A 27,078-nucleotide genomic window follows, 5' to 3' on the forward strand; every position below is an offset into this window, starting at 1 on the left:
GGTAGTCCAGGTCAGGGGTCTTCAATCCTAAAGGATGAAAGATCAGATCTGGATTGAGATCTAAAATCCTGGGAAGATGTACTAGATGAGACCGCAGGTAAGGGAAACAGGTTTGACGAGGCCAGAATGGGGCTATGAGGATAACTCTGCTCCCCAACTGATGAGCTTTCTGCAAGAATTTTGTCATCAATGGAAGAGGAGGATAAGCATACAGAAGAACGGATGGCCAAGCATGAACTAGAGCGTCTCTGGGGGCTTCCCCTGGTGGGGGAATCAGAGCGAAAAACTCGCTGCACTTTGTGTTTGAAGGCAAGGCAAAGAGATTACAGCAAGGTTGACCCCATTCAAGGAAGATTTGTTTCGCTACTGCTGGGTTCAGAGACCACTCGTAAGGTGAGAGGATCGTTCGACTCAACCTGTCCGCCAAGATGTTTAACCGACCCGGGATGTGCTTTGCTATGAGAAAGTGGTTGGTGGATATCGCCCATTCTCATACTCTCATTGCCTCCCTGCAAAGTGGATAGGATCTGGTTCCCCCCTCTTTGTTTATGTGCCAGACTACCGACATGTTGTCTGTTTGAAGTGCAATAGTTCCTGGAGGAAGAAGGGGATGGAGAGCCTGCAACGCTAGAAGCACCGCCCTTATCTCCAGGACATTGATATGCAGTGAGGTCTCTGTGAAAGTCCACGTGCCTTGGACGGATCTGCCCATGCAATTCCCCCCCCCACCCGAGGAGAGATGCGCCCGTGGTCACCATGACTTGGGGAGGGGGTATAATGAAGGGGTGGCCTTCTCGGAGATCTCGGGAGCGAAGCCACCAAAGAAGCGACTCCCTGCAAATCCTGCTGAGGGGAATAGGTGTAGACAGGGGGTGAAAAAGAATGGACCATTGAACTTGCAATGTCCACTGAAGGATTCTCATCTTCAGGCGAGCAACGGGCGACAGATTGATGGCCGCTGCCATGAATCCCAGGGCCCTCAGGACTAGTTCCGCTGGGGGAGCTGACGATTGTAAGAGGTCTAGAATGTGAAGGCTTAGACTGCGAAGTCTGTCCGCTGTCAGAAAGACTCTGGATTCTGTAGTGTCTATCCTGGCCCCTATGAATTCCAAAATTTGACTAGGTTGAAGGGAGGATTTCTGTGGTTGATCGTGATCCCTAGGTGGCGGGCTAGGTGTAAGAAGTAGTCCCTGCCTGAACAGAGTTGATGCCTGGTGGGGGCGGTTAGGAGCCAGTCGTCCAGGTACGGAAAGACCTGTATTCCCTGAAGCTTCAGGTGGGCCCCTACAACTGCCATGACCTTGGTGAACACCCTGGGGGCTGTGGTGAGACCGAAGGGTAGGAACCTGAACTGATAATGGCTGGCTCCTAGCCGAAAGCGGAGGAACCTTCTGGATTGTCTGCCCATCAGAATGTGGTAGTACGCATCCTTGAGGTCTATAGAGCACATCCAGTCATTCTCCTGCAAAAGTGGGAGAATGGATTGAATAGTGACTATCCGGAATTTTACTTTGGCGACTGACAGATTCAGTGTGGACAGATCGAGAATGGGTCATAAGTCCCCCGTCTTTTTTTGGCACCAAAAAGAACCTGGAGTAAAAGCCTGATCTGGATTGTTCGGGGGGGGGACACGCTGGATAGCTCTTTTTCTTAGCAGCCCTCGAATTTCTGATGCTGCTGCCTCCCTCTGATCGGGTGGAATATCGGGGAGTCTTGTTGATAGGGGAGGGTAAGATAGGAAAGGAAATGAATAGCCTCTGGATATGATTTGGAGCACCCAGCAATTTGTCGTAATGGACTCCCATTTCGCTAGGTATTCCGAGAAGCACCCCCCGACTGATCTCCAGAGAGGAGCAGTCGGGCAACCCCTCAGGGCTGCTGTGCGGGTCGATCCGAAAAAGGTTCTCTCGACCCAAAATTCTTCGGACGCCCTCTGCCTCTGGGCAGGCGTCCACCCTGTCCTCCTCTGCCTCTGAAAGACGAGGGATCCGGAGCAAAACGGGATTATTGAGCTTTCCGGAACCACATCTTCTTTTGTCCTCTTTGGTTCCTGGAGTAGGACCTCTGAGGAGCCAAGAAGCGGATCCTGACCGCAGACAACATCTTCCCGTCTTTCTCGCTCTGGAGGAGCGTATCGTGGACAGTTTTGCCGAAAAGTGTAGAACTGTCAAAAGAGGCATTCGCGAAGGACGCCTTGAAGAGTTCCGCAAAATCGCAGAGACGGAGCCAGGCCTATCTACGTAAGATGACGCCTGTTCCGCTAGCTCTAGCCGCTCCCTCCGTAGCATGGGAGAGAAGCCACATAGATGTGTTGGTGATTGACTTCAGAGTGGCCATTCAAGTCGAGAAGGTCCGCTTGTCCTCGGCCGATATGGACTCTGGGGGTGACCCAGCATACTCTTTAATCAGGTCCCACTGGAGCCGAATCACATGTGCCATATAATTCAGTGACCTTACAGAGAAGAAAACATCCGTTTTCCCAAGCTGTCCATCATCCGAGACTCCTCGTCTGGAGGATGCACCGAGGAACTCTCCTGTGCTAATTCCTTTTTAGTGGCAGCCACCACCACCATGGCATCCACTGGGGCACCCTTTCTCCAAACTATCCTGTCCGTGGGAGGGCTGAGGTTCCTGTCCGGTCTCTTGGGTATTGGCTCGACAGTGTCCGGCTCCTTCCATGCCCTGGTAGTTATGAGGTCTACCGGGGGTCGGCGGGAGAGCACACTCAAGAGGTAGATTGGCCTGCAATGCCTCCAGAAACACAGACTCATCCGAGGAAGGTTTTTGGGCAGATCACCCTCCTCTAATGCATAACATTTCCATAATGTCTCCAAAGGAGACGTCTTTGGGGGGTGACTTTGGGGATCCTTCCCCTTCCTCTAAGTCTGTGTCCTCCGTGAGGGACTCGGGGGAGTCCAAGTGCCTCCTCTTGCACTTTTGTTTGTGAGGGACCTCCTTGGTGGGGGGGGGGGGCTGTCCGAAGAGGCTTCACCAACAATATCCTGTTCCTCTACGGGAACAATCTGGGACGTAGGCGCAGGCTGCCCCTGGGGCCAGATGATGGAAGACAGGCCCATCTGAGTGGGAATGGTGGGTGGATCCGTAGCAAGAGCTTGGGGCCTCGAATACCTCGAAAGGACCCTCTCCATGATGTCAAATGCCGAGGGGGAACTGCTTTCCCTTGGATCCAAATGTAGTCCCCTCGGATCCGACGCGCAGACTGTGCCGAAGGTGACCAGATTAGATCCGAAAGAGTAGTGTGCCCCGAACTTAATGGAGCCAAAGGACCGCTGATCCCTCCGGATCCGACGCTCAGCTCATGGCCCCGAGAGCTCGGATCCAAAAACAGATCCGACAGACTCGAGGGTAAAGTCGGCGCCAAAGTAGGAAATGCTGACGGCGCCGACCCTACCCCGGTTCCGAAGCTAGTCGGATCCGACAGCTCCAAACCCCGAAAGTGGGTCGGAGAAGGTGCAATGAGGGTGAAAAAAGGTGTTGAGCCCCCCCCCCAGAGGGGGGGAAGGCAAGAGCACTCCCATTTGCATCTGGGCCTGGAGAAATCGACACATCATCCAGTCCATATCTGCATCCGATAAACTTCTGGTTGATCTAGATGAGGCCACCGAAGCCGGCCGGGAAGGCCGCCTAAATGACCTCGAAGGTGAACAGGTCTCCTCCGCCGGCTCTGGGGAGAAACGTGGAGAATGGAGCTGGGAGGGTGAAGGCCCGGAGACCTTAAGGGGAGAGGCAAGCTGTTTGGATGGCAGTGCCGAAGGGGTCGAGTCGGACCGCCTCTTGTGGCTGTGATGCCTTTCTTTCTCTCTCTCCCTCCCTATCCTTTTTATCTTTCTTTCTGCTGTCCCTTTCCTCATGGGCCAGCGAGGGAGGTTGAGTCCCGGCCAGGGGATCAGGAGCGGCAGGTGGGGCAGCCACAGCCGTGGCTGGTGCCACAGAGGAGGACAAAGCAGAGTCCCGGGGCAAAAGACCTGCCAGAATAGGCTTCGACCTCCTATCTTTCAAAGCCCTGGGGTTGAAGGCTGCCCAAACAGTGCAGCCCGAGGAGAGGTGATCAACCCCCAGGCACAGGACGCACCGAGTGTGGCCATCTGCTGGGGACAGCTTATGGCCACACTCGGTACATTTAGAGAAAATGGCTTTAGGGCCTTCAGCCATTATAGAAAAGAAAAATAGGCTCACAAGCACACACCTTCACACACACATAGGGGGGAGGGGAATAAATCTAACTTAACCAAAAATTGTAAAGAAACTAACCAAAAAAGGCTAGAAAGATAAAAGGGAGTTCACACACACAAAGTTAGAGAAAGTTTGACAGACATTTAAGATTTAAATGCTAAACTCACAGTACTACGCTCGGAGCTCATTCTGAGAAGTTTATAGAAGCCGCGGCAAATGAGATCTAAGGGTTAGTGGGAGATGGCAGGGCATTATGGGTAGGGGAGGAGCTTGGAGCTCGGATCTTTTAGCTTGGAAAGCTGCCGGCTCGGATCCGAATCGGATCCGATACCCACAGGTTGCTGAGCAAATGAAGTTAACTACTTCAGATCATGAAATTTGATATTCACATAGCTCAAACCATTAAAAAGGTCCACAAGAAACTAGGTCTTCTACATAGAAACAAACACTTTTTAGCCAGAAATACAAAAGCTACTATCACTCGCACCCACCTCTTGTCAACTCTCCTATACACTTCCCCAATTCTTACCAGCCTCCGCAAAACTGATATAAACAAACTGGAATCTTGTTACAATAAAATTGCCAAATTTGCCACTGATGCCCCATACAGCACACATCACTGTTCATCTCTTAAACAGTTAAGTGGCTTGAACTTCCCCAACTGCTACATTTTAATCAATTAACCTTTGCTCACAGAATACTGCATCAACCACATAAAACCCCTGCTTTCCAAAATCTTATACAACCATACACCACTACAAGATCCCTCGATTCCAATAATAAACTCTTTCTTGACACCACCAAAGCTAACAGCTCAGCTGGGGAATCAGTCTTTACAAATTTCATTCCAAAATGGAATAAACTACCAACCCTTATAACCTCCAACTGCTCTATTTTACAATTTAAGAAACTTCTAAAATCACATTTAACTGACTCCTGGCTCTTTTCTTGCAACTATCCTGGATAGGCCTATTCTGTTCTCTTTAAGTGACCTTGACTTTTCAGAAACAAGTCCTTCTCTCATTTAATTGTATATACTATGTATTACGCATGATGTAAATGTGTACTTCTGAAGAATTCTCTCATTCCTTTTATGTAACTGTATTTTTGTGAATGCTTTCATTATTTCTCATATATTTGTCAACTTCTGTAAAGTTTGTAATTCTAATACTACAGCTTTTCTCCCCAGGCCTCCACTGAAAAAGGACCTGTGTCCAGTCGGACTTTCCCAGTTAACAAATGCAAAATAAATAAATAAAAATAAATAAGCAGGGAAGTCATCTTAGATTTATACTCCTCATGTTTCAAAACTTTCACTATGTTTGGGTCTTGTGAGGTCAGCAGATATGTGTGCAGTCTCACAACTGCCAATCTATACATGTAGTCAATTTCACGGAGGCCCATACCGCCTTCGGAACGAGAATATATAATCTTGGTATGCACTGATTTTTATAAATCATTTTGAATGTGAAGCATCCTTCTTGTTTCCCTTTTTAATCTATCCAACACATTTTGGGGCCAGTCCATCACTCCAAAAGTGTAAGTTAGAACAGGAAGGGCAAATTGGTTTACAGCTTGAATTTTGTTCCTAGTTGGATGAGTTTGTCAATGATGCCTGAGTGGGGGATAGTGGCAAATGCCCTGGTTATGTCTAGGTAGGCTATATGCACAGCTTTCCCTTCATCCAGGGCCTTGGTGACTGTCTCGAAGAATTCCATCAGGGTTAACAGGCATGATCTCCCTTTGAAAAATCCAAACTGAGTAGGATCAAGTTTTGGAGATTACCTATATCTTTGTGGATAAGGTCCATGATGATTCACTCCATGGCCTTGCAGATAAGGCTAGTCAGACTAATAGGTATATAGTTCCTAGGGTCAGTGGAAGCATAACTTTTGTGCAAGGGAATAACGGTGGCCATTTTCCATTCAGCTGGGATGAAGCCGGTGTTCAGACTATGATTGAAAGGAGTACCTAATGGTGTTGCTAATTCTTGTTGGAGCCCATGTAGGATGCAGCTTGGGATGTTATCCGGTGCCATAGATGCTGTGTTCCTGGCCTTAGAGAGGGTGTTAACAATCTGCCCTTTAGAGATACAAGGTAGGGGACAAGTGGCAGGGATGCCATAGGGTACATGTGGCGCGGGACAGGGGAGTGAAGTTGTCACAGAACCTGTCAGCCAACAGGTTAGCTATGTCCACCGGCTCAGTATGGTGTGGTACCATTAACTACCAGTTTGGCACACATCTGGGCCTTTCCTTTTAGGTTACGGATGTAACTAAAGAATGTCTTATGGTTGTCTTGAGTTGAGGAAGCTAATCTAGATTCATAGTTTGCTATGGAGGACCTCAAAAAAAGTCTTATTTGCTTGTTTAAGCTGATGAGAGAGTGTTTCCAGTTTAGGGCTCCCTTCCTCTGACTCTTAGATAGCAAATTCTCAGTATTATTGTATTGTAAAGCCTTTTAATGGCAGTTGTTCACCAGGCAGGTTTGCTCTTCCTTAAAGAGCTTGTTTTGGTCCTATCAGGTATGGCTGAATCAATCTAGTTATACAGGTGTTTGTATAAAGTATTGGTGTAGAACTCAGCATAGATGCCAGTTCCATCTGAGGGGGAAGGTGTGCAGAAGCTAGTTATACCATCCTGAAAGACGTTATAATCTGTGTTGCAGAATATTTTAGTTTAGATGCTGCTGAAGGGGGGTCAGGTGTGGTAGTTATTTCAAATGAGACTGATTTATGGTCAGATCTCACCAGGGTAGACCACACAGTGGGGGTGCTACAGTGGTCCCCCATATTGGTAAGCACCAGATCCAAGATGTTGGCACCCCTTGTGGGAGTAACCCAAAGCAAAATGTTTCCTGCACGTATGGCAACTGCAAGGCTCCAAAACACCAAAAGCATAACAAAAAACGAAGCCAGCAGACAATGGCAGAACTGTGGGTTTATTAGACTCCTATAAGAAACATAGGTAGTCAAAAGGCAACAAACTGGTTTCGGCTAACACTATTACTTAGCCTTCCTCAGTGTAAACAATAAGTAATGTTAGGCACATTTAAATACTATTCATGTGAATGCATGTCCAACAACCATTAGTTCCTCACAAATTTTCATTTAATCCAGGTGAAAATAATGCACCCAGTTTAACCATCCATTTCTTTTTTTTTCTTTCTGAGTTTGTTGCTGGGTCGCCCCCTGGTATTTTACAGCACATGAGCAGTCCACCATCTCACTGTTCAGACTGCTACAAGCTGATAACAAAAGCCTTTTTTACTACATTTTTGCATTCAGAGAAGTACATTTTAAGTACATTTACAATGACACTTAAACCATTTAAATCAGTTTTGTGCATTTTTTGCTCTTTATCTGAAGTTAAAGCTATTAATTGAAGGCATTTTTACAGTCTGCATTGCTTTTTGGGTTCTCTGATGGGCCTAGGTGTTTTTCTGAGTTTGAAAGCTAACCAAACTAGCCATCCATAGTGTTTTACAGCACACAAGCAGTCCAACATCTCACTGTTAAGACTGCTGCAAGTTGATAACAAAAGCATTTGGACTACTTTCTACATTCACTTTAAGTACATTTATAATTGCATTTAACTTACAACATATATCAGTTTTTTGTGGGGGGTTTTTTTTGCTCTTTATTTGAAATCAAAGCTATTAATTTAAGGCATTTTTAAAATCTGTATTGCTTTTCGGTTTCTCTGCAAGCCCTAGGTATTTTTCTTTGTTGTAGCTAATCAACCTAGCCACCTACCCACCCCCTGGGTTTTTACAGCATATGAGCAGTCCACCATCTAAGTGTTGACTGCTACAAGCTGATAACAAAAGCATTTGGACTACATTTTTGCATTCAGAGAAGCATGTTTTAAGTACATTTATAACTGCAGTCATCTTGCCATTTCAATCAGTTTTGTGTTTTTTTGTTCTTTATCTGAAGTTAAAGCTATTAATTTATGTCATTTTTTATAGTCTATATTACTTTTTGGTTTCTTTGTTGGGCCTAGGTGTTTTTCTGAATTTGTTGTAGCTAATCAATCAGGTCCTCTTGTTTTTTACAGCACATGAGCAGTCTACCATTTCAGTGTTGACACTGGTGCAATCTGATAACAAAAGCATTTGAACTACTTTTTACATTCATTTTAAGTACATTTATAATTGCACTTATCTTACCATATACATCAGTTATGTATATTTTTTCCCTTTATTTGAAATTAAATCTATTAATTTAAGGCATTTTATTGCCTGTATTGTTTTTTGGTTTCTCTTTTAGACCTAGGTGTTTTTCTTAGCTCATTGTAGCTAATCAACCCAGCCACCTACCCACCCCCTGGATTTTTGCAGCGCATCCGCAGTCTACCATTTCAGTGTTGAGACTGCTGCAAGTTGATAACAAAAGCATCTGGACTACTTCTTGCATTCAGAAATGTACATTTTAAGTACATTTAGAATTGTACTGATCATTTAAATCAGTTGCGTGTGCTGTTTGCCCTTTAGCTGTATTTAAAGCTATTAATTGTTGTAGCTAGTTGGCACCTTGTCACCTTTGGTTAACCGAAGTGTGCTTTTACATTAAGAAGTTCCAGGTTCATCCATCTTGTGACAGGTGTCTACCTTTATTTATTTTATTTTTATTTTACATTTGTTGACCGGGCTAATCTAGCTGGACATATATCCATTTTCAGTAGAGGCCCGGGGAGAAAAGCTCCAAAATACAGGCAGTAAGCAAACATTTACAATAAAAAAAACAATAGCAAGCAAATGTACATAATGATACAATGGTAAGCATGAGTAATACCAAAAGAGTAAAAGAGAAAAACAGAAACAGACTAGTCAACCCAAAATCATAATTAACAATTATAAATGAAACAGCTGGTTTAAAACAGGGATTTCAGGTAAGCAGGAAAGAAAGTAAGAGTAATAAAAAGAGCTGATTAGGAAGCCCCTAAATTGCCTAGAGTAAAGATGAAAGAGAGAATAGGTAAAATGTATAGAGGATTCAAAATAAGAAAGTAGCTGGTATCAGAAAGTGTGGCATTTAGAGGCAAGAAACAGAGAGAGTGAGTGAAGTAAGAGTAAGGGGGTAGTGTTTTCAGTCAGGGTTAGAGACTACCTAGTCTCTCTCAGCTGGGAGGCACTCCAGGAAGTCTAAAGTGTAGTCATTTATTGGCCAGAGGGCACAGGAGTTAGTTTTCAGATTATTCTGTCTGCTATATATTAAGCGCTTTTTTGTGTAGCTGTCACCGCTGAGTGGTGGTTAGCAGTACCCAGTATAGTGGCAAACCTACGAAGCTAGTACTTAGGATGTTAACCTGTAACACAGAAATGCTTTGTGTAGAACTAAGCTAAGGACAGATAGATACTGTCCTACAGCAGAAAGATTATAGCACTATCTTGTAGGTTCACAGGTTCATGCCTGGAGGCCCTTATAAGCTTAGCCAAAAAATTTGCCCATGTTCCCACAAGGTCAGCACCTGTTCCCCTATCCAGCAGGGACACAGGTGGGATCCCAGGGGTGTATTTTCTTTTTCCCATCCAGTCATCCAGGTTCCTCTTAAAAAAGGTTAGTGAGGTACTCTGTTTAACATGGAGAGGGAGTCTATTCCACAGATGGGGGGAGTCTTTGGGACACAAATCTATCCTGTCAGCAAGTTCTATTAATGTCACAGACCAGGTTGAGGCCTTGCGTGCGGGTTATGTGAGTGGAGTCTGACTTATGGACATGCAGCAACTTCATTAAGGCTGGGTCTGAGATGGCCTTGTATGCCAGACACAGGTCATCTCTGAGCAGTCTGTATGAGACTGAGTACAGGGACAGGGCTTTTAGCCTATCTGTACATGATAGGTGTTTGAGACCCTGGATTATCCTGGTCAGGAACCTCTGTGGTCTCTCCAGCTGCTGCATGTGCTTGGCAAGATACATGGCGAAGGGGGAACTATACTTGATAAATGGTCTGATAAGGGAGGATGTTATGACCTCCTTGTTCCTGGATAAAATACTCTTATGTATGAGGTGGGCCATGTAGAAACCCTTCTGTACAACATTGGCAATGTGGTGGTCAAAAGTCAGGTTGCTATCAGCCTGCGTGCCCAAGTCCCTTATGACTGACTCCATGCTTAGTACATTGTTATTAACATGATAATTCATGGGTACACCATTTTCCCCATTGGGGATAATGATGCCTTTTTTGGCATTCAGTTTGAGGCCATGCTTCTGGCACCAGTCATTAGTTTGGGTAAGGCCCTCTTGGAGGATGTTCACATCACTATGGGAATTTAAGACAGCACCCATCTTGCAGTCATCTGCAAACGTGGTCCCCCACAGACCACTGGTTTTGACTTGCACCTAAGAAAAGTAAATCCCAAACAGAAGAGGCCCCAAGACCAAACTTTGGGGTACACTGCTCTTTACAGGTCTACTACTAGAGATGGCTTCCCCTATTCTGAGTGGGTTCTATCAGTGAGCCAGTTAGCTACCCATATGGTAATATACGGTTTGATGTCTATCTGGGAGAGTTTATCTACTATGCCCGTGTGGGAATAGTGTCGAAAGCTTTGAGTAGGTCAAGGTAGGCGGTGTGCACTGTCTTCTGCTCGTCCATGGCTTTGGTGACTGTTTCAAAGAAGTTGACCAAGTTTAACAGGCATGATTTCCCTTTGACAAAACCAAACTGTTTGGGTCAAGCGTTTGGAGGTTGCCAATGTCCTTGTTTATAAGGTCCATGATAATGCATTCCATGGCCTTGCATATCATGATAGTTAAGCTGATAGGCCTATAATTGCCTGGATCGGTGGACGCTCCACCTTTGTGCAGAGGGATGACAGTGGCTATTCTTCATTCAGCTGGGATGAAGCCGGTGCTCAGGCTTTGGTTGAATAGGGTGCCTAATGGGACTGAGAGCTCATGCCTGAGTTCATGCAGGACACAGCCCAGGGATGTTGTCAGGTTTCATGGAGACTGTACTTTTTGCCTTTGAGAGAGCATTAAAGACCTGCTCCCTGGTGATGAGGAGAGGGGGGCAGGTGCTGGGGATGTCCTGGTTTACTGATGGGGGAGACTGGGGGGTGAAGTTTTCACTGAACCTGTCTGCCAGAAGGTTATATATATCTACAGCTTTTGTATATGTGGCATTCTTGACCACCAGTTCAGAGCGGATTTGGGTGTTACCTTTGAGATTCCGGATGTATGTGAAGAAGGCCTTGTGACTGTCCTTAGTGGATGTGGCCAATTTGGACTCAAAATTAGCCTTATAGGATTTCATCAGTGAACTTATTTGCTAGTTCAGACAAAGGAGAGATTGCTTCTAACTTGGCAACTGCTCCTTCTTGGTCCTGGCCAGCATTTTTTTCCTTTTATTATAGAGTTTGTTTACTACTGCTGTCCACCAGACAGGTTTACTCTACCTTGAGGAAGATGATTTGGTCCTGTCAGGTATTGCTGAGTCCATACAGCTATGTACGTGCTCATATAGTTTTTTGGACATTAGTGCTAGTTCCAACAGAAGGGATGGTGGCTGTGAAGCTGCTTATACCTGCTCTCAGGACACCGTAGTCAGCTTTGGAAAAGTTGTTTTGTTTGATCCTGACCGGGGGGGGGGGGGGTCAGGGGAGATGGTGACTTGGAAAGTCCAGAAAGGTGGAGAAGGCGTCCTCAGTCATATAACTTCTAGTTTTCACCCAAGACACCATGCAGGTGACCCTTGTAAAATCTTTAATTGCCTCGATCGGTGGACGCTCCACCTTTGTGTAGAGGGATGACAGTGGCTGTTCTCCATTCAGCTGGGATGAAACCGGTGCTCAAGCTTTGGTTGAACAGGGTGCCTAATGGGGCTGACAGCTCATGCCTGAGTTCATGCAGGACACAGCCAGGGACGTTGTCAGGTTTCATGGAGACTGTACTTTTTGCCTTTGACAGGGCATTAAAGACCTTCTCCCTAGTGATGGGGAGAGGGGGGCAGGTGCTGGGGATGTCCTGGTTTACTGATGGGGGAGACTGGGGGGGTGAAGTTTTCACTGAACCCGTCTGCCAGCAGGTTGGATATATCTACAGCTTTTGTATATGTGGTATTCTTGACCACCAGTTCAGAGCGGATTGGGTGTTACCTTTGAGATTCCGGCTGTATGTGAAAAAGGCCTTGTGACTGTCCTTAGTGGATGTGGCCAATTTGGACTCAAAGTTAGCCTTACAGGATTTCACCAGTGAACTTATTTGCTTGTTCAAAGGAGAGATTGCTTCTAACTTGGCAACTGCTCCTTCTTGGTCCTGGACAGCAAATGTTTCCCTTTATTATAGAGTTTGTTTACTACTGCTGTCCACCACAGAGGTTTACTCTACATTGAGTAAAATGATTTGGTCCTGTCAGGTATTGCTGAGTCCATACAGCTATGTAGGTGCTCATATAGTTTTTTGGACATTAGTGCTAGTTCCAACAGAAGGGATGGTGGCTGTGAAGCTGCTTATACCTGCTCTCAGGAGACTGTAGTCAGCTTTGAAAAAGTTGTTTTGTTTGATCCTGACAAGGGGGGGGGGGTCAGGGGAGATGGTGACTTGGAAAGTGATTGCTTTATGGTCAGATCTGAACAAGGAGGATGACACTGTAGGGGTGCTACTTATGTTGGTTTTTACCAGGTACAGGATATTTTCAGCTCTTGTGGGGGTGTTGACCAACTGATCCAATACATTGGCATTGATGAAGTCGAGGAATCTCTGGGCATTCTTGTTTGGGCTGGAATAGGTCTTCCACTCTATGGTTTTGTAAACTTACCCAGGATCAGTGTAGAGGGTTGAATCTTGATGGATTCAAGTAAGTCCAGATAGGTGGAGTAGGCGTCCCCAGTCATATAACTTCTAGTCTTCACCCAAGACACCATGCAGGTGACCCTTATAAAATCAAGACCCAAAACCATAATAGCCAACCCTAATACAGTTCCTTACAACATGGACTTGCAATTGCCTAATGTATGTGTAGCGAGCTTAATTAATATGGGCATCCTTAGACAATGTAGCAATTGTCTCATCTATTCAGACAACCTTTTAACCCTTAAAGAAACTAATACAGTATGTGAGAGATGTATATACATAACTTCTTTGGAGGTAAAAATATTGCTTAAAAACAAGGTTTTCAAAAACCCACACACTACATCCTTCATACATACCGCTTACCACACACACACACAGATCTTCTTATGCTAAGGTACTTATAAGAAGCCTCTACAAACCTCAAAGACCTCCTAAGCCATCAAAGTATAACACCTACTCTCAGCAATCACTAAAGCACACACCAAAAATAATACCTAACACTACACATAGGCCTACACGCAATAATCCCCAAGAACATAGGCGATTCTATCGTATGACACACAGATATTCATCTTACTAGGAAGGACAAGGAGTAGATAATGATTAACTGCCTATGGGGAGCTAGGATCCACAATATCATGCATGCACTCATGTCACTGCACCACAGGTACTAATATGATTCTGTCATAGTTCATGTGAGTGTAAATGACCTGAAGTATACCTCACTGGACTATGTGAAAAAAGACATTATGGAGCTCTCTGAGAATGTGTCATAGAGAGGTACGTGTCTTGCATTGAACAGCATTCTACCTTCACCAAGGATGATGTCACAGTATGGATACAAAATGACTGATTTTAATAACTGTCTTAGTTTCTGGTGCCACTCCAAGGGAATCCAATAAATAAAGCATGGGAGCACATGGTTAATAGACCACTTTACTTTAACAAGGATGGTCTGCACCCACCCACCCAGGGCTTTCGGATATTGGATAAAACTCTATCCATCGCCTTACAGCCTTTTTAGGCAATGTCAAAATGAAGAAAAAAACATAGCAAAAAATAAACAAACATTCAAAGCAACCTCAAGGTGTTACTACTCAATTGCTCAATGCTAGTAACCTAAACAAGAACCTCCACACCCTAAAAGCTCTCCTCACTCTGGAGAATGTAGACATCTGTGTTGTTAACAAGACTTGGTTTAAAGCAGTAGAAATTACTCCAGCTGTGGAAGGCTACAGTGCCTTTCACATATTTAGACCAACATCAGCACAGACGTGGATTAAAGGTGGAGGTGTCTCAATCTATGTTAGCAGCAAATACAGCTATCTGTAGGTTGGTTAAACAGAATGATGCCCTGGAGCTCATCCATGTCCAAGTCTCCATAGACAAGGTTCCTTACCATGTACTGGCCAGCTACATGTTGCCCTCTATGATTCACAAAGCTCACAACTCTTACTTAAATCAAACAGAGGTGCTCACCATTCACCCAAATACCCAATTCATACAGGACTTTAACTACCCCTCTATAGACTCAGAAATATACACTGCCTCTAACTCACAAGCACAGCATTTCCTGGACTTCATGAACACAAACACTCTGGCACAGATAGTGCACTCTCCAACCAGAGGATCAAACATACTGGATCTAGTACTCACTAACATGGGAGAGTACCCCCCCCCCCAGTCCTCACTGGTGAAGTTGGACCACAAAGTTGTCTCCCTCAAAATAAATTTCATCCCAGAGCATCAAACTAAATGCGTAACAGGTAGGAACTATACTAAAGCAAACTACATCCTATTAAGCAATATTTGTCAAAATTCACAGCTATCCAAATCCAGAGAACATAGCTACCTATGCAGAATTATTTACAGAAACCCTGTACAAACATGTAAACTGGTGCTATACCTATCAGAAGTAAACCCAGATCTAACATCAAAAAACAAACCACACTGGTGGAATCCTTACTTTAAAAGGCTATACAACAAAATAAAAAGTCATGGCCAAAATCAAAAAGAGCAAGTCTCATACAGACAACAGCTGTCTGATTCAAGTAAACAAGAAACTAACAGATCTAACAAATTCCAGCAAGGCCAATTACGAGGTCAAGTTAGCCTTCCAGGCTATGGACAATCACAAGGCCTTCTTCAGCTATGTCAGGAGTATTAAAGGTAATACTCATCAGTGTGCAGGACTGGTGGTAAATGATACAACCTTCACTGGGCAGGGTGACTCAGCAAATCCACTGGCTTATAAATTTAATTCTGACTTCACCCACCACTCCCTCCCAGCTAACCCTTGTGAATCCCTTCTAGCCCATCCCACCTCAACTATCAAAAGGGAGCATGTCCTAGAGATACTCACTAAGGCCAAAAACACTGCTTCAATGTGCCCTGACAATATCCCTGGTTGCCTCCTAAACAGCCTAAAACATGACCTAGCAGAACCACACTTCACCTACAGCCTCACAACAGGTTACATGCCAGCTCTAATGGTCATCTCTCTTCATAAGGGTACACCTTCAACTGACCCCAGGAACTACATACATATCCATCAGTCTGACAAGTGTAATATGCAAAGGTATGGAACGGACTATCATGCATATGATCAACAAGGATATTAGCACCCTACAGACACTGGACTGATCCCAGTCTGGCTTTGGTAAGGGATGATCTTGCCTACTTAACCTGATAGACTTCTTGAAGAGGGTAACCATGGCTATGGATGAGGGGAAAGTGGTGCATACCTCTTACATTGACCTCGCCAAAGCATTTGATACAATTCTCCACTAAGGTATTGTTGACAAACTCTCAGAACTATGCATAAATCCCTACATAACTCACTGGATTGCCAGATGGCTCAAAGTCAGGACTCAAGGAGTTAGGATCAGTGAGACCACCTCCACCAAGAGACCGGACACCAGCAGAGTACCCAGGGCTCTGTGTTGGACCTGTTCCTCTTTGGGGTCTACTTCTCGAAAGTCAAGGCTAACATCCAAGGCCTCTGGCTCATTTAGTTTGCAGATTACTGTAAATTGGGAGCTATCATAGCTTTCCCCCCTTAACAGAGCATCTAACACAAACAAATGACTGGTGTGAAAGCCACGGATTAAAACTCAATGCAAAGAAATGCATCATAGTGCCCTTTGGGAAAGCATTCACCCAAGCTAATTACTTCATTGATAAAACACCACTAAGAGTTGATAACAATAGTTAAGGATCTGGAAACGTATGCAGACAGTAATCTGGTATTCAACCAACACATAGCCAAAATAGTAAAAAAAAATATTCTCATAAGCAAGGGTATGGCATCCAGTTCCAGAGAAGAAATAATACCACTCTACTCTGCCAGGACCAGATCCATCATTGAGTACAGTGCTCCCTTTGGCATGTACCTAGCCAGTCACTTGCAACAGCTGGAATGCCCACAAAGGTTCCTCACCAGAAAAATTCAGGGTATGAATATCCTGTCCTACACAGATTGCCTTAAGGTCTGTTCTCTACACTCAGTCTACTACAGGTTACTTAGAGGCAATCTATGCCTTAGCATATAAGGCATCCTCAGATCCAGCTCTGATGGATCTCTTGCATATGCACAAGACAAACTACAAAAGAAACACTAGATTCACGGACCTGAACTTTGTCTGCAACATAAAGAGAACCTGCTGGAGGGACCAAAATGTGTCTGAAAGGATCCCCATGCTGTGGAATAAGCTCCACATCTATGTGAAACAGATTTCATCCCTGACTCTGTTTAAAAGAAAGCTTGTTCACTGGATGGGAAATCACAAATTCACCCCAAGCCTGGCCTCCATGTCTCTGCTGGACAGAGGCCAACAGTAAATAAATTAATCCTGGATTAACATACTCCCCCGGCACACACATAATGTGTAGCTGTCTCCTTGCTAACATTCCCCACCATGCCGGAGTCCAAGGAACTCTGGGAAATAAATGGGCTGTGGTGCACTGCTAGGCTTGTAAAGACTCTTGTGGTCATTAGCCTAGTATGATCCTATGAACCTATGATCAAAAATTATGCATCAAATACATTATTTTACACAATTATAATCAACTCAACATTACACAAGTTGCTGAACTGCTGCCTTCTCTTAAACCTCACTCCTCCCCCAAAACATTTTTCTGCATTAATTGCTCCCATAGTTTAAATTTTTTCTATGTAATTTATTCTTACCTTTTTCTAAAGATCCCACTTCCAGTTCTTCTATCTCTGTTACAATATTCACTCCTTCAAATACTGTTGATTTACATTTTGATTTCCATTTTCTAGTATTTGTTTGGCAGTCACCAGATACAAATTTAACAAGGCCTTAGTATATCTAAGCAAAGTCTGGAGCATTTCTCCCTGGACCTCTGCTGAAAATTGGCTTCGTTCCAAGTCAGACTTTCTCAGTAAACAAATGATAAATAAATAAATAAATAAATAAAATAAAAATCTAGGCAATTCAGATCCTGTATCCCAGCTAAAAAAAATAATTTCCTTAGTTACACCCATTCGCTCATCCAGTATTTCTGACAGAGTACTCTGTAGGGAATTATTAAAATCTACCAACTCATTACACTCCCAAAGCATGTGTTCCCAGTTACCTCTTTCTTCCTCATCACACCTCAAATGCTTGCCATCCACCTGAGAAAAAAAATCATTGCAGTCTACGTGGGGAATAAAAATACATATGCAAACATTTCCAAGCAAAAATCCTAAATATTCTGAACTCTATTCCATTTTGGGAGCCATACATATGTCCTCCTTTTGTTTTGTTACGAATTGCTTATCCAATCTCTCTTCCCAATCTTTTCTAACTTCCTCTGATTGATTCCGTTATCATGCAATATTTTAAATGATCTAATTATCTCTTTTTTAACAGCAGCTTCTGTTCAAGATTCAACTAAAACCTCTACCAGAGCAGGTCTTTCACTTAAGATTTCCCAGTCCCTTTCTCTTTGCCTATACTCTGACATCAATCCCTGATACAGAAGACAGTCCAAATGTCTTCTTAGCATCTTTAATACCTTTCCCTCTCTGTTTATTTGATCTCCATACCTTTGTTCCTTTGCCAGTTTTCTCTAGTAAATTCCAGCTCCGTCTTGCTTATTCGCTGTACCCCTAATTGCAATCATCCCTATCAGCAGGACCTACTTTCTCTAGTCTCATGTTGGCTTAGTTCTTAGAATACTTTCTTCTATCTTATGAATATAATATTCTTTTTGACTGTTTTTATCCTCCTTAAAGATCTACATCCAAAATTCTATTCTCTCTTTATTTCTTCAAATTTCCCTCCATTTCATCATTATCCCTTTCAACTATGAATTATAGCGTTCTGCTTCTGTTATGTATATTGTGAAGCTCTAAAATATCCCTTCAAATCAGACAATCCTAAACCACATTGTTTTATTGGAGGATCAACATATCCCACTTGACCATTGCCATCTTCCCCTCCCAGATAAAATCCTTCACTTTTTATTAATTATTGTCCATAACTTTTCCTCTGGTTGATAAAAATATCTTGGCCGATATATAAAACTAAAGGGACTAAAACATCTTTGTATCCATACGCACGAGCTTCCAGTTTCTCAGCCTTTGTATTATTTTTTGTTTAGTTTCTTCCCACATATCCTTAGCTGCCATATCACAATCCTTTTTAACCTGTACTCCTTTTTAGTTCATTTTATCGTGTTCCCATAAATACATTTTTTTCTAAACCAATTCATATGTGGGTACATAGTTTACAGCTTAGCCTTTGTTTTGTCTTCACTAATTTTATATTCCCCCAAAATATGAAACTGTCTCAGAATGCTCAATAACTCTGAGATGTCCTTTTCTAGCTTTCTCAAGTACAAAAATAATATTGTCTGCAAATAAAGCCAACTTTTCTTGTTCACCATACCAATTATATCCTTGAATTTCTGAGTCCCTTATGTTCTTTGTAAATGGCTCTAAATGTAATGCAAATGAGGATAATCCTCCCTCGTTCCTCTGTTCAGACAGACTTATCGGAGAAGAACTCTCCCACTTTAATTTTTGCCTCTGATCCCTCATATATCCTAGTAATTAACTTTATTATTGTAACAGGAAATGCAAATGCTTCCATTGCCCTACTCATCAAATCCCAGCTTACTCTGTCAAATGCTTTCTCTGCAACAACCCACCAACAAGAGCAGTATTTTCTTATATTCTGTTTCCCTCTGGTTCATCATTGTTCTGTTAATGTTGTCAAATGTTTGCCTCTGCTCCACAAATAACCAAAGTAATGCACCCAGTAGCCATCAAGAAAAACTCCACTTTATTTGAATCAAACACCAGCAAAATCCATTAGTTGTTAAGTGCTTTCATCATAGACAATGACTTCATCAGAACAAGGATAATTCACATGCTTGAAGAGGTCTATATATACGGACCATGGTGGTTTAGGTTGATGTATATACGGAGGATGGTGGTTTAGGTTGCTGATATATGGAGGATGGTGGTTTAGGTTGCTGATATATGGAGGATGGTGGTCTCTGCTCTACAAAACCCACACTGATCCATATCTGTTAAATTTGGCAACATCTTTGCCATTGTCTTAGCAATTATAGAGATAAATACTTAATAATCATGGTTTAAAATTCATTATGAAGCCGGGTGTGATGGATCTTTACCAGCTTTGGGTAGTACAGCCACTACAGCTTTCTTCCAGGATGTTGGCTCTTCCTCTCCTTTTAAAATACTGCTAAACAAAACTTTACAGATCTTTATCACTTTCTTCCCTCCTAACTTCCAAATAATATCTATTCCTGAAGACTTCCCAGCAGATTGATTATGTGCCATAATTTTTATCTGTTCTACTCTTATGCCTCTAATCTTGGCATATTTAAGTCTTCCATAAACATTTCCATTTGTGGGTTTTCTTGATTTCCACATTCCTCTGCTTTACACAGATTTTCATAAAAAAATTGACATAGCTCTAATACCTCTACAAGGTCTCTGGTTATTTTTCTTGTTACAGGCTCCCTACGTTTGGCAATAACCCTTTCTATTTTCTGTTGCCTAAGTCATAGTACTGAGAGTGCTTGTTCTCTGGAGTTATTATCAAAAATCATTTGCTTAACAGCAATCTCTCTAAGCACATGCATATTATCCTGATACTCCCTTATGTTCTCCTTACCATTCTGCAGTTGTGCCTCTTTTTGTTCTGAGAGATTCCCCTTATTCTGCAAAACTTTAACCTCTGTTAGCCCCTCTACATAATTTGTATTACTTCTTGAAAATATCTCATTTTCTCTTAATTCTACCCTATTTTTAAACTCCACTTTCATTTTGCCCCACGCACTAAGTATAATTTCTGGAGAAATTTCTATCTTCCCTAGCAACTCTCAAATCATTTCCAGTACCCATTCCTTAAATTTCTCTCTTTTGAACAGGTAGGTGTGGAAGTGCCAGTATCTAATTTTACTTCATAACCATGCATTTTTATTGTAGTTGTTATTAGCGCATGATCTGAAATAGCTAATGGATGTGTGTCAAGGCTTTCAATTAAATGCATATTTTCGTGTGAAATATAATTTCTGCCTAATCTAGCCCAGTTATTGTACCTTGAGGAATAACATATACATTCTCTCAGAGTTTGTTCTACTGAATTCATGTCTTACATACCAAATATTTTCATAAATTTCTTCAGAAATCTCCCATCTTTTGTGATATTTTCCCTTCTAGTTCCCGCATACATCCTCATTGTTGCAAATCAAGGTCACATCTATAAGTGGATGCCTACACTCCTACACCGTAGCAAAACTCTGGAATGTCTTACCAACTAACATCAGATCTATAACTAACCACACAAACTTTAAACTCACGCTCAAAAATCACCTCCAAGATACAAGCATCTGCCTCTGTTCCAAAATAACCTAGTGACCCCTGTTCCATATGATCTACAGCATAAACCACTGATTGCCACAATCAACTACAAGCAGTGGTGAGAGAAAGCTCTTAGGTCAACAGACATTAGGTTGAAGACCTGGATGTTGATTGAAGAGAAAGCACAACAGTTCAAGGAATTACTCAGGGATCTAGCACCCCAAGAAGAAAAGGAAATAGGTGGAGCTGAAAAAGAATGCCAGTGCCTCAAAACAGCATATGTGAGGACTACAGAACAGATATGTGGCCAAGCCAGCTATTGAAATGAGGTACAAAAAGGAAAGATGGTGGAGGAATGCAGAAGTCCAGGAAGTCATCAAAAGAAAGAAGGGGTGCTGGAAAAAGTGGGAGACAGAAAAGACGGACCTGGCTAGGACAGAATACTGGCTGGCTAACAAAGAGGCTAAGAGTAAGTAAGTAGATGGCACAAAGAAATTCTATCTGCCTACAAGGCAAAGACAGAAAAATAAAGAGAGGCAGACACCTTTCATAAGAGATGTCAGCAACAACTTGCTCACCAGTACACAGGACATCAAATGCAGATGGAAGGAGTATTTCCAGCAGCTTCTGAATGAAGAAAACCCCACAGAAGCTGTATTGCCCTAGGCAAGGCCTGCAAAGAGAGAAGAGGAGCAATGCACCATGGAAGAAGAAAGGACAGCATTACAGAAAATGAAATCAGGGAAAACTGCAGGCTCAGATGAGGTCATAACTGTTAAGATGGGGAGAAATGTCTCCTGAGGGTTCTCATAGTAATGTGGAGAGAAAGGCATATCCCAGTTGACTGCAAAATAAGCATACCAGTGCCAGTGTACAAGAACAAAGGGACTTTTACAACTGAGGGCAGTACAAAGGTATCAACCTCTTGTCACATTGCATGGAAAGTTCTGGAGAGAGTGACTGATAAATGAATACACAGAGTAGGATAAAGTAAGATAAGAGATGAACAGTTTGGATTCAGATCAGGATGCAGCACAACTGAGACAATGTTTGCAGTGAGACAGATAGCTGAAAAGAAGCTAGAGATGAGGAAAGAGTCCAACTGGGTGTTCCTAGACTTGGAAAGCATATAACAAGGTCCCAAGAAACCTGATTTGGGCAGTCCTGTGGTGGCTCAAAGGTAGAATTAGTGAAAGCTATGTACAAGGACACAATGACTCAAGTAGGAACAGAGTTCAGCCTCACAGAGCAGTTCCCAGTGGGAGTGGGTGTGCACTAGAGTTCTGCTCTAAGCCCACTGCTGTACATACTTGTGATGGACTACATTAGCAAACAGGTGGGTGGTGACAGATCAACAAAGTTGCTGTATGCAGGCAATGTGGCATTACAGGCAGAGTCTGAGCAAAAACTTCAGCAAAGGATAAGGGAATGGGATGCAAAACTGAAGGCACATGGGATGAAACTGAGTACAGATAAGACAGTTGAAATGGCAGCAAATGGTGGAATTCAGAAGAATCTGAAAATAGAGATAGCAGGGAAAATAGTGGAGCAGGTTAACAGCTTCAAGTATCTTGGAGGGTGGCTGAGGAGAGGGGAAGTCTAAATGAGGATGACAAAGCTAGAATCAGAAGGGCTGCAGCCAGCTGGCACAGAGGGTCAGGGTATTTTATGACAGAAGAATGACAAAGAGGATGAAAATTAAGGTGCATGAAACAGTGGTGTTTCCAGTACTACTGTACGGTACAAAAACCTGGGCAGTACAGGAAGAGCAGTTGAAGGGGAGGGAGATGAAGTGCCTGAGATGGGTGGAAGCATGCACAGTGTGGTACAGACAAAGAAATAAGGACATAAGAGCAGAAACAAAAGTAGTTCCAATTACAGAGAAGGTCAAACAGAACAGAATACTGTGGTTTGGGCACATGTGCAGAAAAGCAGAAGATACTCTGGCAAAGAAGATTATGACAGACAGGAAGAAGATGAGGAAATAAGGGTGTCCAGCAAAGAGGTGGATGTATTGTGTGAGAGAAGACCTGCAACAGTCAGATATGAGTGACGAAGAAGTAGTATTGAATGGACAGAAAGAGAGATGGCAATGGTTGACACAACACCCCAACACCACATATAAAATGGGAAAAAGGGGGTTGATGATGATGATGTAGGATATGCTATTTAGGCCTTGTATCCTTTTAGTAAGGTATCCTGTGGGTGTTCCAGTTGTTGCATGTGCCTGGACAGATACATGCCAAAGGGGGCATTATATTCAATGAATGAGCAAATGAGGACTGAGTAATGGAGAACAATGTCGTATACCTAGATCTAGACGCAATCCCTTTGTTTATAAACTGTGCAATATAGAAGAACATTCTTGCAACAATGAATACTTGTTGGTCGAACATTAGGTCACTTGCACTTAACTTCCCAAATCTTGTGCAACTGGGTCAAATCTTAGGGGTGCATTTTCAATGTGGTACTTCCCTGGAATAGATGACTTCCCAAAAGATACAATAATGCATTTTTTGGCATTAAGTTTCAGTCCATGATTTTAGCACGCTATTTGTTTGGGACAAAACTTCCTGCAGATGATTAAGACAACTGGGAATTCAATCAGTGTGCCTAGCTTGCAGACCTCTGCAAACTTGGTCAGACACAGCCCTTTCGTATTGGCTTTTACTTTAGAAAGGTAGATGTCAAATGAGAGGGGTCCCAGCACAGAACCCTAGGGAGATCTACTGGTGACTGATCTCTTTGTGGAGGTAACTTCCCCCATTTTGATTTCCTGCATCCTATCTGTGAAACAGTTGGCAATCCAGTGGGTAACACGGGGGTTTATTCACAGTTTATTTTGTTTTTCTACATTGCCTTAGTGAAGAATTGTGTCAGAAGCTTTGGCCAGGTTGTGATATATTGTGTGCACCATTCTGCCTTCATCCATTGCTTTGGGGACCTTTTCAAAAAGTCCAACACGACCAACCCTTAACAAATCCAAACTGAGATGGATCCAGTGTTTGGAAATTACCTATGTTCAGATTTATTAGTTCCATAATAAGTCTTTCTATAGCTTTGCATGTGAAGCTGGTCAGACTTATTGGAGTGTAATTGTCTCAGTTTGTAGAAGGTCCTCCCTTATACAGGGAAATAACTGTAGCTGTTCTCCATTCAGTTGGTACAAAACCTGAATGGAAGCTGAGATTGAACCATGTTCTTATGGATGTGACTAAATCATGCTTCATGCTATTTCAGATGCAGCCAGGGATATCGCCAGGACTCATCAGTGCAGTATTTTTATAAATACTAAATAATCATATAGTACTCAGCGATGTGAGTCTTTTACAGTGAGTAAAAAAAAACAGCCTTAAAGGTACGGCCACCAGCACTAGATTTACTCCAGATGTCAGGAAGCAGACTATTCAGTAATGTAGCTTTTGTCTGTAATATACTACACGGCAGAAAATAATGAAATAGAGAAAGCAACAAAGAGACTGAGGGACAGACAGGGAGGTGGTAAGGCAGGGCTCACAGAAAATGTTAAGATCACAGAAGTCCCACATGAGCACTCACTGTTCTATGTTGCCCATGATAAGGTAATGACAATAGGCAGAACATTATTTCATATTTTTACACATGGACAGATGTTTTCCAGTTACAATGTGGGGCGAATGAATGTTTACTAAATGCTATCATAACTCTTAGGTCTCTATTCATAAGCATAGTACAGCATGAAGCAGGTCTGTTATGCCATAAAACTGCATACCATAACCCTTTGCAGTTTAGAATAGGTATTACACAATTGGGTATGACATTATATGCATTGCTACCTCATTGTGTAAACAAAATACTCCAGGCACAGAGTATAGATACAAAGGACCCCCCCCCCCGATCATACAAAATTCATAAAAAACACACCAGCTGTACATGGTCCAGTCCCATGGGGTGAACTATGGAACCCAAATGGTATATGTACACCTGGGGTACAGGTTGTGACTGTATCTACCTTCCCAACTGATATATTGTGCAGCAGCTGCTGGAGCTGATCTCTGGCACATCAGTGCCACAGTAAATAAAGAAAACAAAAATTCCTTTGAGCAGTTGAAAACAACTACCATCAACGGAGACCGCTGAGGGGCAGAAAAACCTGCTATCACAATCACACTCAATTCTATCCCCCAGTAGTGATGCAGTATCTGCACAGAATCCACAAGTTAGCATAAAGTGCTAATGTACACTGTTCCACAGCCATTTCAACAGAGGGGAAAAAGCTTTATAAATCCCTACTTACCATTACTGCAGAATAGGGAGCTGTCTTGTTGTGCTGATACCTGCTGGGAATATTGTGCGCAGTCCCTTACAGAAATTATGCATGATGCAGCCCTAAAAGTAGTATGATTCAGTTTTATGAACCACTATACCGTCTGGACTGTGAATGAGCTAAACTGCACACTAACTCTTTAACAAACTGTATATTATGTTAATGAACACCACGGTCTGTGCCTGGGCACTACAGTTCACACAACAGAATGTTTTTTTTTGCAAAAAAGTGGGGCACATCATTTACAACAAGGATTCCATTTCTCCTGTACAATTCTCTGCATGACATACATTTTATTTTATGTACAAGACAAAGGCTAAGTACATATCTGAAGTGCTAAAATGCCCTGATACAATGCTGCTTAGCATGCTAAACTAACTGAATTTCACAAGCATATCTGAAAATACAGATTTTCATAAAAGGTGACAGAAAATAAACTGCACATACACTGCTTAGGCAATATGGTTAAAGTTAAAGTCTTTGTCAGTGTCATGTAACCTATGTTACATTGCAAAAGCTGTGCAGCAGTGAAATACTTATTAACTTAGCTAAACAAAACTGACGATGCTTAAAAAATGAAAGTGGAATCCAGCCCAAGTTGTGCACTACAATACAGATTATGATATACCTACCTCACAGATCTGTCATCGCTACCAGTAATTGCCAGAGGTTTCTTGGGATGAACTGCAAGTGCCCAGAGCTCTCCTTCACAGTGACCCTGCATTATTAGCACTGGTTTATCTCTTTCTCTCACAATCACTTCAAATATTTCACTGTCTTGTGTTCCTGCTAGAAAGCGGTCTCCTTTCCAACACACACTTCTGATGGACAAACCTATATAACAACATAGTAAAATAAAACAGAGAATAAATTATCATGAGACAGACTGTACATACTAAAGCACCCTCTACAATAGTCTATGGCTGCATTAACCCACTCTTTATCGTAATACAAACTCCAACATGTCACTTAAATGAGTAACAGGGTCCCCGTGACAATTACAGCAGAGAAGCAAACAGAAGATGAAACTGAATTCTGTACAGAAATGCTGAAAAGCTTAATACTTCTGAGAGCGTGAAAAAACTGTACTGGATCCGGTTATATTCTATGAGGAAACCTACCCCTCTTCTTTGTATACCACTTGTCTCAAGTGTTGGTACCACACATGAAGGATCACAAAGATGTGCTCAGACTAAAGTACTATCTCAACTTCCACAATACTTTGGCTAGCAGCATCACTGGGCTGCCAGTAGTCATTCTTAAACGTTATGAAACATAACTAAACTATGTGACTGCACTGATCACCTCTCCCTACTGACATGTTTTACAACTGCAAAAGCTGAATAGCATTTCAGAGCCACAATAAATAAAGAAAACAAAAATACCTCTGTACAGCTGAAAACAACTACCATCAACAAGGTCCCCTGAGGTGCAGGAAACCCTACTACCACAACCAGACTCAATTTTCTCCCCCAAGTAGTGATATTAAACTTCTACTAGGTACCTGATACTAAGATTTAACTACTAATATTACACTGAGCTGCATGATAGTCTACACTCTGCACAAACACTAATCAGCTACTTCAAATAATGAAGGATTAGCATGTTTAAACTGCATATATACTCTATGGATGAATGATTATATCAAAGCAGTTTCTCCAAAGCAGTATTATACGCATGTACATACATCAGCGTGTGTGTATTTGTATGTGTGTGTGTGTACATAAATGTATGTGTCTATATATTTATATATATATATATATATATATATATATATATATATATATATATATATATGTATAGTTATACATGTATATGTATACGTGTATATCTGAGTCTAAGTCATTTTATTCTAAAGACAGAATATCTAAACGCAACCAGTCTAACACAAATAATCTACACACTTCATCTAGCCCAGCTTAACTTTGCTCCTGC

General features: G+C 42.5%; 1 protein-coding gene across 1 annotated transcript in view; it reads right to left on the minus strand.

Annotated features, from left to right (window-relative positions):
• The window catches only part of LOC122797061 (echinoderm microtubule-associated protein-like 6), a 3,800,753-nt gene that overhangs the window by 3,443,325 nt on the left and 330,350 nt on the right, over positions 1 to 27,078 (minus strand). The window contains exon 5 of the mRNA XM_044065838.1: positions 25,776 to 25,977. Within this exon, the coding sequence (XP_043921773.1) occupies positions 25,776 to 25,977 (202 nt within the window). The remainder of the gene's footprint in view (positions 1 to 25,775; positions 25,978 to 27,078) is intronic.

This window comes from Protopterus annectens, chromosome 3.part0, assembly GCF_019279795.1.
Source record: "Protopterus annectens isolate FY-2018-M chromosome 3.part0, PAN1.0, whole genome shotgun sequence".
Lineage (NCBI taxonomy): Eukaryota > Metazoa > Chordata > Ceratodontiformes > Protopteridae > Protopterus > Protopterus annectens.